This window comes from Mastigoproctus giganteus, chromosome 2, assembly GCF_048544385.1.
Source record: "Mastigoproctus giganteus isolate SK-2022 chromosome 2, ASM4854438v1, whole genome shotgun sequence".
Classification (NCBI taxonomy): domain Eukaryota; kingdom Metazoa; phylum Arthropoda; class Arachnida; order Uropygi; family Thelyphonidae; genus Mastigoproctus; species Mastigoproctus giganteus.
In genome coordinates this window covers 4,373,664-4,389,738 of record NC_143576.1, presented here as the reverse complement: position 1 = coordinate 4,389,738, position 16,075 = coordinate 4,373,664, and the positions used below count along the sequence as shown (strand labels likewise).

At 36.9% G+C, this 16,075-nt stretch overlaps 1 protein-coding gene across 1 annotated transcript in view; it reads right to left on the bottom strand.

Moving 5' to 3' along the window:
- Window positions 1-872: 872 nt before the first annotated feature.
- The window catches only part of LOC150089126 (DNA repair protein RAD51 homolog 3-like), a 98,177-nt gene continuing 82,974 nt past the window's right edge, over window positions 873-16,075 (bottom strand). Inside the window, exon 7 of the mRNA XM_090390340.1 lies at window positions 873-1,215. Within this exon, the coding sequence (XP_090246466.1) occupies window positions 1,099-1,215 (117 nt within the window). The 3' untranslated portion in view covers window positions 873-1,098. The remainder of the gene's footprint in view (window positions 1,216-16,075) is intronic.

Genomic DNA, 16,075 nt, shown 5'->3' with positions numbered 1-16,075 from the left:
TATGTTTTTTCCACTTAAACTTTTGACCATCTTTATGTTGAAATACTGTTTATGCAAAATTTTAGTAGTTTTTTTGTCAATATTTACATAAAATATTTTTGTTGTTGTACCTCTTACTCCTTATCTGCTATTTGATAAGATATTAAAGAACTCTTCTATTTCATCTTTGAGTTTTCAATTGAGCCACATATATAAGGAAATTTTAGCATCCAATTTTCCATCTCAAATTTTCTCTCATAGCTCTACTGGATAATGTTTTCTAGTCAATAACGTTTCTTCTTCTGAACTGATTCTAAAAGCTGTTGCTACACTTTTCTTGCACTCTAACTTACAGAATAAATTAATTTATAATCATATTTTATCTACAGCTCCCCTGTATTCATCTGAACCTTCCTATTCTGATACAATAAACTTTATTCTTCTAATTTTACCTCTTTGCCATTAAAGCTTCTAACACTGATGGTATCATTTTTAAACCATAAAAAATATTCAATAAATGAGGTCTGAGGTTGATATATAAAAGTATTATTATTTGTTTCAGTTCTTGAAATCATTGGACTATTCCTAGAAAAGAATTTTTATAAATTTGATTTTAAGAGTGCATCATCTCTATTTCAATTCTCAGTCAAGCTAATGATAAATACAGGCTACATTTATCTTTTTTAATGCCTGTCTGAAATATCTCTTTCTATAAATACACATGGAAAAGTTCAATTATTTGAATCCTTCATTAGTTTGGGGATGGGAGGGGAATTAATTATATATGCCTTATAAAATATAATAAGAAAACTTATCAATAACTTTCAGAAATTCCATTACCAGCAAAAATGTATTAATTTTTATTGTGAAATTCAGTGGATCATATAGGCTTGTTTCAAAAGTAGATGTTAGAGAGTTTTTATTTCATTAGTCAATTCAACATGACTTTGAATTAAGCTATAACTCAAGGATATTGACCACCATGCATATCCATGGTGGTATACAGCAGGCATAAAGAATGATAGTTTCCATATGACATATGAAAGTAATTTCACTAATGTTGCTTTCCAACACATGTCACATAACAATATGCAATATGCTGAAGTTTCTACTTGATAACTAAATGTCACTTTTAAATGTCTTGGCATAATTCTCTTCAGAATGTATATGGCAACTGCTCTCGTTTCCCAATGCCTCTTGTTTAAATCCACCAAAACCACTTTCAATTCCCAAAGCCTTTAAAAAAAATAAAAATAAAAAAAAGTTTCAATTATGTGGTCTACAAAATAACAAATTTATTTTATAAGAATCATCTAATTCAGATGACAAATACACATAAAACACAAGAACTAGAATAAACAACTAATAGAAGATTTAATAGAATGGCTCTGACTGTAGTTTGGTTTCCTGGTACAAAAGGAATTTCAAAATAACTTTCCTTTTTTAGGCCATTCACAGTCTAATCATTGTGTAGTTGTAACAAGCAAGGCCAAATTTTGGTGAGATTGTTTTGTTCGTGTAACCATCTAATCATGTACTCCCATTATTCCAGATTTTTCCAGTTAGTATAGCTATACTAACTGGAAAAATTTGAATAAAAATCAACTCCAGGCTGACAGCAACATAATTTCCTAAAATTGAAACAAACAAATCTGTGAGAAATAATGATATACAGCTGAGTTGCAAGCTTTAAATCTTGCCATGCAAAAATCAGCATGCACATTGATTTAAATTAAAAAAATATATAAAATTACAAAAATATTAAAATGTTTTACTTCCAATACAGAAATGATATTCTAATTTTATAATGGGTATAGTACTGTTGATTAAGAATAAAAATTAACATGAAGCAATCATATGCCACATTATAAAATGCTAAAATATTGGAGATATAAAGTGGCAACATGATCATTTATATCACGAACATTTTTTTTTAAAGTCAATAAACCTCACATCCAATTTACTGAGGTCATTATTCCTTGATATCATGAAGTGTTGTGTAAATTTTTTAGATCAGTAGCTGTTGAAACTTCTGTTAAACCTTCCACTTCCATTTGGAAATGGAAACTTTAACAGCAAAGCAGATGAGAATCAGGATGATTCTTAGTCATGCAGTTTACTACTGAAAAAAAAAAAAAAAAAAAAAACCAATCCCAGAATATTCCCTTGTTCAGTGAAGAAGTATTTCATTTTTGTATGTGATTACATGGTGCATAAGTTCCCACTCAAAAATGGCATTTTTATAAATGTAAAGTTAGCCCAATTTTTATCAACTGTCAGTGTATTATATTCAAATTTGAAATTTTTTGTGGACAAGTTGCAATATGCAATAAATTAGTAATCTCTTTTATATCTTATATTAGTAGGTTTTGACATGCACACCAGCCAACTTTCAGAAGAAAAAAAAAAAAAAAAAAAAAAGACAACTGTGGGAGATCTGGCTTTAGTCAGAATTCTTTGGAACTGTTGAATGCTGAACAGAACATTCAGCATTCACATAAATTTGGAAGAAAAGTCAGGGAAGTCCGTCATTTTTTTCATTTATTATTTTTTTATTTTGTTCAATTAAATACTGTCGACTATTTCGAAATCTTTATATTTTTTATTTTTATCATTATTAGCTACATGGTGCAAGGAAGCTTGAGGCTTATGCTACACCAGCCAAAAAAAAAAAAAAAAAAAACATTTTGTGACCTGCAACTTTCAATCAGTTTCTGTATACTATAAATTAATCTGAGATTATTTTTTTTTAGGCCCAGCAGCAGTCTTCCTTTGGTCTGAAATTCAGCTGTTTTCTCATTAATTACTGTACAATTTTTGATAGAGAAAATATTTTCATTGGTAGGTAACATGAGTTATAGCTTGGTGAACAATCTGGCTGCTAACTGGTATGAACACATTTGCTAAAGAGTTAAAAGACTTGTTTTATTAGATGCTTCAGTTCATATGTTGTCAAGAGGAAGCAAGACATTAAATCTCTTTCAACAGTATTTACATAAACAAAAAGAAGAGAGTTTAACAAAATATGAAGGTAATAGACCCAGTGTTCTCCCCCAGAAAATTTTGCCAGCCGGGTGTTATTATGAAGTAGCCAGGTGGGGAAGTGTAATACTTCACAATATTATAAAATTTTCTGTTATTTATAAATTTGACTGAATTATATGCTCCTGTCACATTGATCTTGATTGTATAGTATGTTTGAATTAATATTGATCGAGTTCAGTGAGCAGTATCATATGGTACCACGAGAATCGCTTAAATTCTAGCTGGGCGTTCAGTTAAATTCATTAGGCGGTGCACCCATTCAATGGGTCCTGGGGGGAACACTGAGCCCAGTAATGAAATGAGTAACATCACACACAACAACATACTATCAGTGATAAATGATTCAGATGTCCGATACACAGGTTTATAATTTAACTAAATTTAAAAAGTAATCTTTCAGAAATATATATATATTTTTTATTCCTCTGCTAGCAATTTAAATTAAATAAATACTTGTTATTTAATTCAACTTTGTAACAACTCTGTAAGAAATGTGTCAAAATGGAAGTTTGTTAAAAGGGAACAAATATATCTACAGAATTGTAGATGCGATTGTTCCGTTTAACACAAAATTACTCAATTTTAGAAAGGAAAATATACAGGATATCTGTTTAATTAAATTAAACAGATATCCCATGTACTGTATCAAATTATATAGAAAAATCTGCATGGCATAATTCTCTATAAAAAGTTTATTTTGTACCTGCAGGAGTGTGTTATTTTATACTGACTGTGGTTTCTATTTTAAAGTTGTGCAGTTCCTCCAATCTTTTGACTTGTTAACAGGATCCAGAAAATCCAGTAATGTAACCAACAGCCAGTTTTAGAGTTCTTTAGTGGCAAAGTGTGCTCATCCACACACATCCTTTACATCGGAATTTCTAAACTACCAGTGTATAGAAAAAGTTTTCTGTCAATCTGAGAAACCGTTAGCCCTCCATCAGTTACAACCCTAAATGCAACAAACCCTGTTGTTGCATTTAGGGTTGCAAGGCTTCTGACAGACAATGTTTTCTTTTTTTCAATAAAAATTTAATTTTTAGCTTTTTTTATTGAATTGAAAATGTTTTATTAATTAGATTTTACACAATTCACCCCACATTTCATTGTTTTGAATTTTTGAGCTGTATGCATTTTTAACTTATCTATCATAAACCCCCCTCCCTACTTGTGGTTTTCAGTTAGAGAACTTCCCTTTAAAATAAAAAGAGCAATTTTCAGAAACATACACACAAGACAGATAAAAAGAGTAAAAATATACTATGCCACTGATGCAGATACAGTACCAGTAATTTATGCCACACCCACTCCAAATGGTGTGGAAGAGGGAAATCAATTGTCGTTGCTGGATGAGCAGTGTTTTCCCACTAATTATAAAAACAAAATTATATTATTTGCGTGGCATCAGCCAGACACTAAACAGTTAACCTCTTGTAATTAGTTGTTAAATCTAAAAAATTATTAATTCTATCTATTAAATCTATTAAAACTTTCTTGAAATTATGATGTACAAAATACCGTATCATATTCAGAAAATATCTTTACTGTATCATATTCAGGAAAGATCTGGAGAGAATATGATATTATTTCAAATATTAAAAAAAAAATTTTTTTTTAAATATAGAAATCATACAAATCTAGAGTTAATGCCATTTGCCAGTCTAAGCTCCCGAGTATTCTGTTGACATAGCACTGTAAATAAATGGATGTTAGTGACCAAGTGGGAGCTATTATTTGAACGCCATCAAGGAGACATTTGATTACATTTAAATTATTGGTTTTTGTTATACTCTTCTTTAACCCTTTGCAGTCTGATGTCGCACTTACTGCAACATTGTAAAATTCCACTTCCAGCCCAATGTTGCGTCCAGCGCACACGTTGGCATTTACAATTATGAATTTTTCCCACTGTGTTGGTGCAATTACTGTACTAACATCTATTAACATTTCATATAAACAATCCAAAAAGCTAAATAAATGTTTATTGATGTTTATATTTAATTGTTAAGTGCAGCAGCATTGTCTTTTTAGTCCTCTTTCTGTTGGATGTTGTGGTGCTGTGAATGTCAGCTTTTCCAGATTTGTTTTCCTGTTGTACTGGCTTAATTATTGTAGTGTAAGCCAGTACAATAATTAAGCCAGTACAACAGGCTTAATTATTGTAGTGTAATCTATGTCTACTTCATATAAAGAATTTGAAATACTAAATCATAGTTTATATTCAATTGTTAACAGCAAGCAATGTTTTTTTTTTTGTCTTCTTGAAATCCACATGTTTAAACTGGCACAACCATTAGCATTTCCAATTATGAAATTTGTTTTCCTGGTATGCTGGCTCAATTACTGCCATTTATTTATAGTTCATATAAACAATCAGAAAAAACTAAATTGATGCTTATATTCAATAGTTAACAGCAGGCAGTATTTTTCTCCCCCTGCTCTTCTCAAGTTCAATGTGGAAACCAGCATTTCCAATTCTTATTCCAGCTGTATTGCCACCCATTTATACTTCATATAAACAAGCTGAAAAACTAAGTTGATGTTTATATTCAATTGTTAATGGCATGTGGCATTTTTTTCAGTATAGAAGTAAAGTAACTTTATACTCTGCATTAGAGTGATGTATTTTAGACATGCTTTCACATCAAGATTTAGTAAAGACCTTCCTGAAATTGAAAAATCGTTAGACCTTTCTGAAGAAACTGAATGGGAGGGAAAAAAAAAAAAGAGGAAGCTTACAAAAAGATAAGTTTCTGGCTGTTCCATACGGTGTGACTGGGTTTAGGTTTCACTAAATGAACCAGAAGAGATTTTTAGAGTTAGCAACATGGAACTAAATGAAAAAACTGATATAAAGAAATACTGGTCTGAAGAATGGACAAACAGAACTAAATTTTTTAAGAATATATTTAGCAGAAATACATTTCTGCAGATATTTTGGATGTTGCATCTCTGCCCACCCATAAAAAGGACAAACAAGGAATTCATAGTAGGAGCTCTGAAGTAAAAAACGTTGTGAATTATCCAGATGGAAGGTTTTATGAATGTTTTTTTCCAGGAAGAAATACTGCAAAAGAGTTTTTAAATTGTTTTCTCATGCTGTTTTATATATTAGCTCATGTAAACCTGAAAATAATTTTTGAATATCACATTTTAACTATCATTTTTTTTGATTGCTAGAAATGTACTGCAAGGGATTAAAATTAGTAGCACAGTTATTGCTTGTGTTTATTTGATACAACAGATGAAATTGTGTCTTACTTGGCCTCCAAAATTTCTTCAAAAAGAATCAGAGTAAGAGGGAATTCTACCTCTATTTTCACCATTAATTGCATAAATATTTCACATTCCTTTTTCATATCACTATTTTTTAATTCCTCTTGCCTCCTTCTATTAAATTAGAAGTGTTTTTACTAAGCTATAAACCAAGCTTATAACATTACAAATATAACTATATAACTTAATATACAATGTAAGTGTATATCAACAACTGTATACTGCAATACATAAAGTAATTTAATAGCACAACATATAATATAGCTTTGTAGTGTAATATGAATTATTGCTGCATAACTGTGAATAGTTTAGTGTGATATTCCCAAATTAAATTTAATTTAAATGGAAACCATGGCTCAGACTAAAAGAGCAAAGCAAAGAATTAAGGGAGTGACTTGCTTGGGCTAAAACGCATGTTTCATGGACAAAAGAGTAATGGGACACCGTCATCTTTTTCGACAAATTGAAATTCAACATTCATGGCTCAGATGGAAAGCGATATGTCAGAAGACGAAAATTGGAGGCATAGCATCCTGACTGCATATCACAGACTGTAAAGTTTTCTGCTAGTCAGATGGTCTGGGGATGCATAACAAGCAAAGGGGTGGGGCAAATTAAGTTTATTAACGGAACGGTAAATGCAGAAACCTACACTGCTATCTTCGAGGAGTGCCTAAAACCTGTCATTAGGGATCGCCACACAGATGTCCAAAACTGCATTTTTTAACAGGACTCAGCACCTTGCCACACAGCAAAATTGGTAAGTTTCATGCTATTTAGATTTAATAATGAGTTTGTCTTCAAGGCTTAAAACATACTTACGCCAACATTTTTCCTCGTTTTTCTCCCTTAAGGTGCAGTCATACCTCAGGAATGCTGGCATTACAGTGTTGGACTGGCCTGGCAACAATCAACTTTTGAACCCTATTGAAAATTGCTGGTACATGTCATCTAAAATTGTTCAGATGAAGCCAACAAGTAAGATTCAACAAGTAAGATCTTACTTGTTGGCTTCATCTGAACAATTTTAGATGACATGTACCAGCAAGAGAGCATTTTAAGGGTGTAGTACCATGAAATTGGGCAACCGTATATCCAGAAGTTGATTAACCCTATGCCAGATTGTTGTAAGGCTGTAATCACAGCCCGAGGAGGAACAACAAAATACTGAGGACTTATTTTGCTGATTTACAATACATAATACTATTATGTTAACTTGTCATTTCAGTTTGTACACGTAAATGCAATAAAATGTATGTCTGGTTGTCATGATTGCCATTGCATGATTCCTCATATTTCCATTAATTATGCATTTTACCCTTTGGGAAGATATCTATGGCAATTAGGTATATCAGGTGGAGTCTTTTTATTGGATTTCATTCAAAGAGATATATATCCCATCTAACAAATGCATTTTGAACATTTCTGCAACCCACAATGCAGCACAAAACACATTATATGCAAAATTCACAAGTGACGCAGTATTTTTGTCTGCCATGGTATACACTGGCACTAAGGATTCAATCAGAGAATTCAATTAAGAAGTATACAGCAAAGTTGAGAGTCACGATTTAAGATTAAATTTGAAAGTGTCCGCAATTCTGCAGACACTTTCAAATTCAGGTTCTGCTTATGCACAGGAGGGAGTACATGATGGAACCTTGTAAATCAATTCTCTCCTGAAAAGACTGTGCAAGGCTCGCTGGATAAAATTTTTCTCAGCTTGGTCTGTGCTTGTTAATGGGTGGGGAGGGAGGGAAGGGGAGAGAGAGAGAGAGAGAGAGTTTTTACAAGAATGGGATAGGCTTAAATAGAATGGGTGTAAGAATACACCCCTTTATTTATTGCGAGGTGATCTAATTGAGGTGTATATGGCCTTGAATGGTTTGAGCAAGCTCAATGCTGATGGGATTCTACCTCTTGCTCAGATTACTCGCCCGAGGGGACATAAATTCAAATTGTAGAATACACGTGCGGAAATTTGCCTTTAGCCAGCAGGTAGTTGATAGTTGGAACAAACTTCCATCTTGTAGTGAATGGATGGGTGAAATAGGAAGTTTTTTTTTTTTTTTTGGCTGATGCTATATAAATAAGCTTACTGTCTTGCATCATACAGTGTGGCAATTAAATAACGAGACTGATGCTCCAAAAAAAGAATAACACTAACGGCAAAGTAAGGTTATATATTTTCGAAGTAATCATCTCCGACGTGTACACACTTTTACATTTTTTATACAAGTTTTGAAAACGCTTCTGGAATGTCCCATATCGCATTCCTTTCATGGCTGTTTTCATTTTGGGAAACAAAAAGTAATCTGTGGGAGCGAAATCTGGTGAATAAAGGGGGGGTGTTCGAACAACATCCCCCCCATATTCTCGATTCCAGTTGTTATCAACTGGAATCGATTTTTTTGCCAAAAATTGCTTGATGTTAATGGCAGAATGTGCAGGTGCATTGTCATGCAACAACCAATTTTTGGAGTTGAACATTTATTTCGCATCTCACCCGATGAATTCGATTCCACAACCTCTTTAACACTTCCACATGGAACTTTTTTGTGACCGTTGTCCCTCGTGGCACAAATTCTCGATGGATAATGCCCTTTGATATTGAAGATGATCAACATGGCTTACACTTGCGATTTTTCTAATCGCACTTTTTTCTGACAGGGCGAGGATGGCGAACACCATTCTGAACTCTGACGTTTTGTCTCGGAATCATATTGAAATACCCAACTCTCATCACCAGTAACGATTCTAATCAAAAATGTTGGGTCGTTGACAACACAACGCCATCAAATCGATGCAGTACTCTACTCTCTTTTCTCGTTGCTCAAAACTCAACGAATGCGGTACAAAACGGGAAAAATTTTTTCTCTCACCCAGATCTTTTAGAATTTCTTATACAGATTCCTTATTGCTACTGACCATCTCAGCAAGCCACCTCGTTGAAATTATCTGTCTTCAATCATAATTTTTCTAACCTGACAATCTCTGGTGTTCAAACTGAGATCGGTCAGCCAGTTTGGGGATCATCCTCTAACGACTCACGTCCTTTACAAAAACAAGAAACCATTCAAACACTCTTGGTTGAGACAAACATTCATTAGCATAAACTTTTTTTAAATCGTCAAAGTTTCTGTAGCACCTTTTTCCAATTTGTAACTGCTCTTTACTCCATTTTCAATTTTCTGATGACATGCACAAAACTACTAATACTCTTTCCATCATAAATAATGAACTACTGACCAGACAAGTTTCAACTTGCACTCATTGGAAACAGCACATTCTAGTGGATCTAACCATGTATTATTTTGGCCTCTTATGTTAATATTAAACGCAGAGCACATGCAGTCTCGCTATTTAATTGGCACACTGTGTATGCCTCTACTAATGCAAATACTTGATGATGCTTTCAAGACAATGTTAGGTAGGTTGAAAACTGATAGTTTGGGGAGGGGGATATACAGACTAACAGTTTTACAGCCGCTGTAGGTAGAGGTAAAAAAAAAAACAATTGATTCTTGCACTGCATTTATTGGGGCATACAGAAACCAGGAAAACAATGTGTGGCTGATTACTTGTTATTTGGTTTTTTTTTTTTTTTTTTTTTTTTAGGAGCATTAACAACTAAGGCCATATTGCTCGGGAGATATGCCTCCGTATTTGGCCATCATGGGCTCAAACCCCGGTCTAATCAAGAAGCACGTGCTACGCACTGCTGCTCCTGCCCACCTGGCTACGGGGGCACCTGGCAGGTATGCTGTCAGCCCTCAACAATCAATTATATGAGATGCATTAGAGTTTCTAGGAGTAAAAACAGGTGCACACATTCTTGCTTGTACATGAGAGCTAGGAAAATAGCTCTAGGAGGGTTAGGCAGGCTAAGGCAGGCTTTCCTAGCTCTCATGTACAAGCTCTCTTGCTTGTACATGAGAGCTAGGAAAATAGTCAATAAATTTGAAGTATTGCTTAGGTAATCAAATATGGACATTGTAGGGATATCAGAAACATGGTGCCACTGAGATATAGGACATGCAGAATTTGAATACTGAGAGTACAATGTTTCTTCTTCTTCTCCTTGGTCCTTAGCTGGCAGCTGGGGGAGGCGGTTGGCCACACAACCAGTATGCTGCTGTAGGTACCGCAGGGTTTTGGACTTGCTCTGTGATGTTCTTCCATACCTTACGATCCATGGCGTCAGTCCTGGCCTGGTTAAGGTCGAGTCGTCGGCTCTTCAAGTCATTTTCCACTTGCTTGGCCGTTTTCCTAGGCGCGGTCCGTTGGATGCTCCATTGGGTGGGTCGTTGTCTCCAAAGGAGTGTGGATGGTATTCTGTTCGTGCCCATTCTACATACGTGGCCAAACCATCTAAGGCATCGCTTCTGGATTTGGTCGGCAATGGTTGGTTGCTGTTGGCATCTGGTGCGGATGGTATCATTAGTGATGCGGTCATGAAGTGAGATGCCCAAAATCTGCCGCAGGCATCGCATTTGGAATACCTCAAGTTTGTTTAAATCTAGCTTGAGACAAATCCATGTTTCTGATCCGTAAAGGAGAATGGGCAGGATCAAAGTCCGGAAGAGTCGGATTTTAGTCTTTGAGGAAATGTTGGTCCTCTTCCACAGACACCATTTGAGCGAGGCGAACGCAGTGGCCGCCTGTCCAATTCTGCTGTGGATTTCCATGGCGGATGCAACTTTCTTCTCCTGGACCAGCGACCCAAGGTATTTAAAGTCCTGCACTTGCTCGATCTGGACACCTTCGAGATAGATGGTGGCTTGCGACCCATCTGTTGTCAGGGCCTTTGTCTTATCAGCATTGATCTTCAAACTGTATGGCTGGGCAATGCGGGCAATGTCGTAGAGGATGTCCGTGGCTTCAGAGTCGTTACCAGCAAAGATAGCACTATCATCGGCAAACATCAGGTCAGTCACATAGTGATCCTTGTCATATTGTATGCCCCGTCTGTTTCTGAATGCTTGCCTCATAATGGCGTCGACCACAATGTTGAAAAGCAACGGGGAGGCTACATCCCCTTGGCGGACTCCAGTTTGGATGGTAAATTCCTCAGATAAATCGTTCTGGATGCGCACCTGGCTGGTTAAACCGTTGTATGCAGTTTGGAGGAGTGTGATGACTTTTCGAGGTACATGTTTGACCTCTAGTAGTTTCCATAAGGCAGGCCGATGGACACAGTCGAATGCAGACTTAAAGTCAATGAAAACAATGACAGTTCTCTGTCCACACCGGATCCTCTCCTCCATCAGCTGACGGATGGCAAAGATTTGATCACAGCATCCTCGCCCGGGTCTAAATCCTGGCTGTTCTTCTCGGCTGGTTTGCTCGCGATGTTTTTGCAGCCTTCATTGGATGATCTTCATAAAGACCTTTCCGATGAGGGAAAGGAGGCTGATGTCACGGTAGTTCTTGCAATCCCGGTTATCACCTTTCTTGTGGATCGGTACGATAATGGCTTTCCTCCATGTTAGCGGAATTTGTTCAGTGCACCAGATAGTTTTGAGGAGTGAGTGTAGTTGGCGAAGCAGTACATCTCCCCCGGCTTTGATCGCTTCTGTGGTGACTTGGTCCACTCCTGGTGCCCTTCCATTCTTTAGGGATTGTATGGCTGCTTTCACTTCTTCTACTGTAGGCTCAACATCGACCATGGAGACTTCAGGGGGATCGATCGATAGTGCGGCTTCTGGTGGTCCCTGAGGTGGGTCATGATTATACAATGCTTTGAAGAATTCACTCCACCGTTGCAGGCGTTCGGATGGTGATCGCACAAAGGTCCCATCAGCATTCTTGATGTTGTCATTAGTCAATTTGGTCTTTCCACTCAGACATCTGAGGGTGCGGTAGAGAGTGCGGTACTCGTTCTTGGATGCCGCCACTTCAAGATCGTCTGCCAATTGGTTCCAGTATGCTTCTATTTCCGCTGTCATCCTCTGTCGGACTTCTCGGTTTAGCTGCCGGTACCGTTCAAAGTCGACCAACTTTGCCTGTTTCCGTTTGTCCACGAGGTCGAGGCACTCGTCCGATATCCATGGTTGTGTTCGATGTCGGGCAGGTGGACATAGGGGCTTGGCACATTCCAGGATGGCATCAGATATCTGCTTTTCTTCTTCATTTATATCCTCGGGCACGGCTAGCGTCTCGAAGCGGTTGGATAGGGCGATCTGATATGCCCCTTTGTTGGCAGCATTCATTAGCTGCCTCCAGTCCAGCTTGGCTGACCGAGATGACCTTTTTGCATGCCGTAATTTGAGCTGCACCTTAGCCCGGATCAGATCCGCAATCAAGTCCCCTCATGGCACGAACGACCATGAGTGATGAGCGAAATCGGGCGTTGATCAGAATTACAATGTTTACAGAAAGGATGGGAGTTATGTTATTATTATTATTATTAGCCATAAGGTTAATAATAATAGCATAAGCCTCAGGGAAGCCTGAGGCTTATGCTGGACCAGCCAAAAAAAAAAAAAAATCCCATGTTACCCTGAGAGAGAGAGAGAGAGAGAGAGAGAGAGAGAGAGAGAGAGAGAGAGAGAGAGAGAGAGAGAGAGAAGGGAATCACCAAGGAGCAAGAAAGAAGAATGATAATATCCAGCCCAAGACCCTGGGTTTGCCAAGCCCATACTCACTAGATGTGAGCCCCTGGGGTAAAATTTCGCACGTCTTACGTGAGTTAACACATTCGCTGCTACCTAAATGTTGAGAGAATTCATCTAATGTGTAACAATTTTCAGAATGTTGAAAAAATCAACATTCCGATATTCCCAGCATTCTGCAATTTTGTACATACAGGTTGAAAATTAAAAGTTTGGAATTTATTGCTCAAAGTGAACAGTTATTTTTGTGCTGAGCTATAAATCTTAAAATTTTATAAAAAAGTTTATTCATGTACATTAACTAATTTCCCCACAAGCAAAGAACAAATAAAAAAAACTGTGCCATCTATAAAAAAAAAAAGCCAAGCATTACTACATAGCAATCAGTGTGTGTCAATACTGAGTTGAGTGGTTGTTAATTTCATGTGCCTTTACATTTACGGCACTCACTGGTTGACCACTTAAGAATGGCTACTCATATGCATTACGGCACAGCTCTTGGGTGATCTTGAACTCAGATATGCATTGCAACACATTACTCATAGTGCTGTTTTACACTTATATGTGTAAAGGCAGAGAATGTGTTGTGCTTATTACTGCTAAAAAGTGATATATACAAACTGTGGGTTCCCACATGTTTGCAATCAGAGATGTAATTCTTCAGAACAAAAGTGGAATTTAAAGTTTATATTGCCTTAGCATTAATATCCAAACTCCCCTCCACTCGTGGCTGGTCACATCCTACCCAAGCATTGCGTGTCAAACACAGCTATAAATATGCTTGTAGGCCTCAAAGGAGGCAGTAGTATAATTGTGAATGAAAGATGTCGCAATCGATGGAGTTAACACTTCCAGCGCAGAATGATAATAGTTGTCACATAGGCAGTCAGTCTGTCTGTACTTAGCAGCATTTCAGTGGAACTCACTGAAGAGCCTTAAGTCAATGATTGGTGATTTGATTTGCATATGGAAGCAGACTGGTGTTGAAACCATTACATAATGAACCAGACTGACCTACAAAACTGACAAAGTGACAGGAGAGCCCTGCACAGAATCATCCAATCTGAACACAGGTTGAGGTTGTCACAGCACATGCAGGCCCTCAGTGAGGTGATTGGGACATGTTAGCACCAGGGCAGTGTGCAGGTCACTGCAGATGTGAGTTGCCATGTGCAGCTATCTGCAAGTCACTAAACACCCTGACTAATTCTAGATGCCATCTAGCTTGGTGTAGATGTTCTTGATGTTCTTGGTTAAGAAGCACAGACTCTAGGGTATTGTACCCACAGACGAGGAGAATGTAATTTTTAATCAGTTTGATGTGACAATTACCGGAAAAACAAAAATTAGTGGAGTATATTATAGACCAAATGAATGGGATGAGTATAACAAAGGGCTAGACAGACAAAGAGAGAAGGCCAGTAAATCAGAATGTCTTATCATCATCATCATCATCAGCCATTTTCAATCCACTGCAGGATGAAGGCCTCTCCAGCAACTTTCCAGTTCCTTCTGTTTTGAGCACTGGCCATCCATTTACTACTCAAAAACTCATGAATTTCATCTATCCATCTCCGCCTTTGTCTTCCGGGTTTTCTTCTATCTCCTCTTGGGTACCATTCTGTTATTTTCTTAGTCCATCTGTCATCATGTCTTCGAGCTATGTGTCCTGCCCAAGACCATTTTAGTTCTTTAGTTTTGATAAGAATGTCCTTTACTTGAGTTTGCTGCCTAATCCATGTGTTTCTCTTCTTATCTAACAGTCTGATTCCCAATATAATTCGTTCCATTCTTCGCTGTGTAGTTCTTAGCTTCTCTTCCATTCTTTTGGTGAGTGCCCAAGTTTCACTTCCATAAGTCATGGTGGGGAGTATACATTGGTTCATTATTTTACGTTTCAGACAAACAGGGATATTGCTCTTCAGTATGTGACTATATTTCCTGAATGCTATCCATCCAAAATTTATTCTTCTCTTGACTTCCAGCCATTTATCATTATTACAGCTAATAACTTGTCCCAGATAAGTATATGACTCCACCTTTTCAATTACTGCTCCTTCAATCATTATTTCCCTTTCCGTGGCATACTTGTTCATCATTACTTTTGTTTTAGCCATATTCATCTTTAGTCCAAAATCCTTACTAACTGTGCATAACTGATTAAGATTTTCCTCTAATTCTTTGGGATCGTGGCTTATGACCACAATGTCATCTGCAAATCGTAAATGGTTTAGGTACTCTCCGTTCACATTGACTCCTTTCTGCGACCAGTCTAATCTTCTGAAAGCTTCCTCAAGGGCAGCAGTAAACAGCTTCGGAGATATTGTGTCTCCTTGTCGAACTCCTTTCTCGATTTTAAATTTGCTACTGTCTTTGTCTAGTCTAATAAAGGATGTAGCACTCTCATATATTTTCTTCAAAATCATAATATATGGAGTATCTATGCCTTGTCTTTCCAGTGCCCGAAACATTGCCTTATGCTGTATGGAGTCAAATGCCTTTTCATAATCCACAAATGCCAGGCATAATGGCGTTTTATATTCATTTGCTTTCTCCATTAGCTGTGATATTACGTGAAGGTGATCCATAGTTGAGAATCCTGTCCTAAAGCCAGCTTGCTCTTTCGGTTGATTCTCATCAAGTATTCTTTCTAATCTGTTAGTAATGACCCTTGTGAACAACTTGTAGATATGGGATAACAAGCTAATTGGTCTATAATTTCCAATTTCTGATTTATCTCCTTTCTTATGCAGCAAAACTATGATTGCATTATTCCACTGCTTAGGCATCACACCTTTTCTAATGCACTTTGTGAAGAGCCTTGCCAGTTTTTGTGTTATGTCTCTTCCTCCCAATTTTAACAACTCTACAGTAACTTCATCTTCCCCCGGGGCTTTCCGATTCTTCATTTTCTTCAATGCATGTTCTACCTCATCAGGAAGAATATCGGGTATGTCGTATGTGTTGCTACTTTGCAATCCATCTTCCCCACTGCTGTTATCATTCCCTTGCTCCTTGTATAATTCTCTATAGTAGTCTTCTGCTATTTGAATTATGCCTTCTCTGCTGTTTATAAGTAAACCATCGCTATTCTTCAGTTTCAGTATCATTTGTCTTTCTGTATTACTGCTCATGGCTGCTGATTTAAATCCTTTGTTTTC